Source organism: Sander vitreus, chromosome 18 (genome assembly GCF_031162955.1).
Source record: "Sander vitreus isolate 19-12246 chromosome 18, sanVit1, whole genome shotgun sequence".
Taxonomy (NCBI): domain Eukaryota; kingdom Metazoa; phylum Chordata; class Actinopteri; order Perciformes; family Percidae; genus Sander; species Sander vitreus.
The window spans coordinates 2,405,421-2,410,167 of record NC_135872.1 but is presented as its reverse complement, the minus strand read 5'-3'; the positions used below and the strand labels follow the sequence as shown (position 1 = coordinate 2,410,167).

Here is a 4,747-nt window from a genome sequence, read left to right as displayed (position 1 = left end):
AAGTAATAGCTAGTAGTAGTATTTAGGGCTGGGTTAAAATAATCAATTCTTTGTTTGAGTGATCTGATATTGATTCATAAAATCCTGGCATCTATCTTTTAATATCTGCCTTTTCATCATGGATGTATAAATAAATGCATTATGAAAAACACTATTTGAGGGTCGCTTCTTGCTTGTACAATTCACAGCAGAACTTCTCTGAGAATCTCTTTTATATCCAAGCTAATTGGTGTTGTAACTGAAATTTCCCTTGAATTGGATAGGTAATCAAACCGGGACCTTTTGGAAATTTTGGAAATCATTGGCGATACCCTAGTCTCGCTTTGCCAGACCTTCCTCCACAGCGCTGCGGAGGAGGGTCTGGCTACACAAAGCATTCCTGGATGGGAGAAAAACGTGCTCTGGTTTATTGGCATTTCTTTAAACCAAGCACAATCGTCTTGGGCGGTGCTACGTGCCTGGAAATGCCACGGTGCCTCTGCTAAATAGCCTCGGGAAGGAACTTGTTTTGGTGGAACGTGTACGTTGAAAAGTAGTTTTAGTCGTGCAACAGAAAGCTCAGATTGGACAGATAGTCTAGCTAGCTGTCTGGATTTACCCTGCAGAGATCTGAGGACCAGTTAACCATAGTCCTCACAAATCCACCAGAGGTTAGAACGCCAACACAAAGGAAGAGGAAGGGGACGGACATCCGGCCGAAAAGAGGGACAATCGGCGGAATTTCCAACAGCAACGGAGCGATCCCGAAAATGGAACGTCGTCGATATAGACTAGCGATACCCAGACCTAAAAGTTTTATCATAGAACAAACCAGGGTTCAACAATAAGGGTTGCCTGATGGCCCGGGGCAACTAAAACGCCACGTCGGGCGAGTAAATATAACAACCCACTTGCCCGTTGGGGCATCATCCTATTAATTACGTTTGTTGGATCATTTGATTTGAATGGCCAATCAAGAATTGAGTTGGCGCTCGACGCTTTTGACTTTGTTTTTTGGACATTTTTTTTTATGCTTTCAACGTTTTTCTTCTCACGTTTTTTGACTGTGTGACGGGGTTTTTAAAATGCTTTTTTCTTTGTTCTTTTTCGACGCTTTTGACGTTTTTTTCAACCGTTTATTTTTTTTTTTTTCGAAAAACAAAAACAAAAAATTGTATCGGGGCCTGTAAAAATGGATTTTAGGCACTTGCCAGACCGGACAAGTGAAAAGAAAACCTCAACGTTGAACCCTGCCTAAACCATTCTGGGCTTGGCACTTCTTTTTTTTTTTTTTTTTTTTACGTTTTTGCAGCCTTTTGACTTTGCGCTTTTTTCAACATTTGACATTTTTTTAAACATTTGACACTTTTTTCGGTGTGTTCTTTTCGATCCTTTTGACGTTTAAAAAAAAAAAAAAAATGATATAGGGGGCCTGTAAAAATTGACTTCGGGCAAGACAAATTTTGAGGCAGCCTAGTGAAAAGAAACCTTAACGTTTAACCCTGCCTAAACGATTCGGGGCTTTTGAGAAAACATTGGGGGCTGTAGCCCCAGAAGCCCCCCTCCCCGGCTCCGCCCCTGTGCGAGGACATAACTATGTCTGCTAATTGTCCTTCACGCCCTGCAGCATCTAAACCGTATCAATTTGTGGAAAGCCTGCTTGAAGTCCTCGTTGGACATGGTGTAAATGATGGGGTTGATTAAAGAGTTGAGGTAACCCAGCCACGTGAAAATGTCAAATAGCTCCGGGTGGAAGCAGGCCTCGCACACAGGCACGAGGAGAGTGTAAATGAAAAACGGCAGCCAGCATATGATGTACGCTCCCAGGATTATTCCCAAAGTTTTGGTCGCCTTCCTCTCCCTGGCGGCGGAGATGCGCTTCTTCTCCAGCAGCGCGTCGGACACGGTCACTTTGACTTGGTTCGCGTGGCACGACGCAGCGTCGCACGAGGAGGAGGCGTCGTTCGTGCCGTAGTTGAGCGAGGTCGTGGACGCCACGGAGCCGGGGGAGTCGGTGATAAGATGCGCAGAGGTGAGCCTCTTCCCCGGCTTCCTGTGCGCTTGCTTCAGGATGCGTTTGCGCGCCTCCACGTAGATCCGCCCGTACAGCGCGATGAGCAGCAGCGTGGGGATGTAGAACGCGCCGAACGTGGAGTAGATGGTGTAGAAAATGTGGTCCGTGTTCACGTTGCAGCTCGTCATCTCCTCCGCCTTCACCTGGCGCCAGAAGAACGGCGGCAGCGAGATGGAGATGGCGATCACCCAGGCTGTGGCGATCATCCCGGCGGCGCGCCCCATCGTGCGCTTCTTGGAGTACTCCACGGCGTCTGTAATGGCCCAGTAGCGGTCCAGCGCAATTACGCACAGGTGCAGGATGGACGCGGTGCAGCAGGTTATATCCGAGGACAGCCAGATGTCGCACATCACCTGTCCCAAAGTCCACGTTTGGCTGACCGTGTACAGCGCGCTGATGGGCATCACCAAAATGGACACCAGGAGGTCCGTGACAGCCAGGGAGGCGATCAGAAAGTTCGCCGGGGTGTGTAGTTTTCGGGATTGGTAAATGGTAGCGATGACGAACGCGTTTGAAAGCGTCGTGGCCAAAGTTATGAGCGTCAAAGTCGCGCCTAGACCCGCCTGGAAAGCCAAGTTGCTGTCCTTCTCTTCCTCTTTCGACGTGAAATTGGCCCGGGTGTAGTTGGTGGAGATGTTCAACAGCTCTCCGTAGCTGACAGGCGTTGGTTTGAGCGCACCGGCATTCTCCATCCCTCCCATACCTTTTCCCCCGTCAGATCCCCCTGTCATTGATCCCGAAGGGAAGCCTGGAGATCAGCCTCAAGTCCCTCAAATATTCATCCATCATGCGCGCTCCTCGTCCTTTTTGTAAGCCCCCAAATAAAAGCGGCTCCATCTCCAGCAGCAGTCAGACGACAGGTGTTTCCACAGAGACACATTTCTGCCTCCTCCTCTTCATCTTATTCATTTCACCCGCAGCATTGTCAGACTTATTTCATCCACAGAAACATCCAGGAAATAAAAATGAGATGGCTCTCCATCATCCACGGATCTTCTTCTGAGGTATTGAAATCATTTGCCACATCATCCAGTGTTTAGAGGGACGGTTTATGAACACTTTATGTCTCTGCTTTTTAATCCGTTCAGTGTCTGCTCACAAGTTCAGAGCTGCTCAAGTCTGACTCCTGCTTTTATACTGCCTCCCCCCCCCCCTCTCTCTCTCTCTCTTTCTCTCCCTCTGTCTCTCTCCTCTCTCTTTCTCTCTCTCACCCGTCTCTCCCTCTCTCCCTCTCTCTCTCTCTCTCTACTTCTCTCTCCCATCTCTCTCTCTCTCTCTCTCTCTCTCTCTCTCTCTCTCTCTCTCTCGCCATCTCTCTCCCTCTCTCTCTCTCTCTCCTTCTCTCTCTCTCTCTCCCCCCTCCCTCTCTCTCTATCTCTCCATCTGTCTCCCTCTCTCTCTCTTTCAATTCAAATTGCTTTATTGGCATGAATGTCAGAAATAACAATATTGCCAAAGCTTCAAGGATAATAATGTGAAAAGAAATACATACATACAATTCATTGAGTAAACTAAAACATATTCATTTAAAAACAAAAAGAAAAACATGACAGTATATCAATATACAGTAAAATCGCTAGTGTCAAATGTAAGAAAGAAAACAAAGACAAAAGCTGTGTTTTTAACCCAAACCAAAGTCGTTTTGGTGTCTAAACGTAACTGTTGTCACTAGGTATCGGCTATAGCCATACTTTTAAAATGGTGCCGGTGCTCAAACGGTGCCTGAACCCATACTTTTTAAGAAAGTTTAAAAAAAGAAGGGTACTAAACAGTTGGCGACATTAAAGAACGTCTTGTTTATTGCTAAGGCCATATGGTCAAAATTAAAGATTTAATAATAATGTAATAACTATAACTTATAACAATAATTTTATTTCACCAGTAAATTGCTGGTAAACGACAAAAAACAACCACCAGATGGGAAAAGGGTATTTTACAATAACTTTGAATGCACCACGAGGCTACCTGTTTCAAGTGAACGCACCATTTGTGTTTTTCGGACAACGGCAGCTGCAGTCAGACTGTTACGTCCCGCTGTTGGAATCTTCTACAGTGAAACACAGTCAGACTTTACACTGTTTAACGTAAGCTGTCAGCATTTTAACCGTGTTTAACCCAGCTGCTAGCTAAAGGTAGGCTAACGTTAGCTGCTGTCGAGTGTAGTGTAAAGTCAGGCACCGAAATGAGGCACCAAAATTTTCCTTCTTATTCGGTCTCGTTACTACCATTTATGTCGGCACCGTGTTTCGGTACCCAACCCTAGTTGTCACCCCATGACGGTCACCTTTTGACGGCTAAACTCAACTGTAATGTCCGCTGAAAGGACACCTCGGGCAACAGTCTTATTTTTTTTTGAAAAAGGCAACAAAAACGTAAAAAAAAAAAAGATCCTGGAATCAGTATTTAAAATCCCCATTTTGTTTTAAATTGAGAATGTAAAACTGCCCCCAGGTTCCAGCAGGAAAAACAGAGGATGTGACCTCTCCTGTCCTCCGTCTTATCTGAGATATAATCAGCTGATCACATCTGCCGAGCCTCTGTATCAATCAGTCTCCACTCAGTGGTGGCTCGTATCTTTTGTAGCTGCATGTCCTTCAGATGAGTCTAATAAAGAGCTCTTTAAAATCCCTCTCTGACTCACTTTCTCTCTCTGGCTCTCATTTGCTAATGATAAAAGTCCGGGCTGCAACTGCT

The 4,747-nt window shown here is 45.8% G+C and overlaps 1 protein-coding gene across 1 annotated transcript; it reads right to left on the bottom strand.

The window, feature by feature from the left end:
• Window positions 1–1,593: 1,593 nt before the first annotated feature.
• On the bottom strand, window positions 1,594–2,784 carry LOC144533498 (5-hydroxytryptamine receptor 1B-like). The gene has a single exon (XM_078274874.1). It carries the CDS (start codon window positions 2,782–2,784, stop codon window positions 1,594–1,596), a length of 1,191 nt encoding a protein of 396 aa, XP_078131000.1.
• Window positions 2,785–4,747: the final 1,963 nt, after the last annotated feature.

Coding starts and splice junctions, on each gene's coding strand:
- LOC144533498 (XM_078274874.1), bottom strand. CDS start 2,784: ATGACAGGGGGATCTGACGGGGGAAAAGGTATGGGAGGGATGGAGAAT.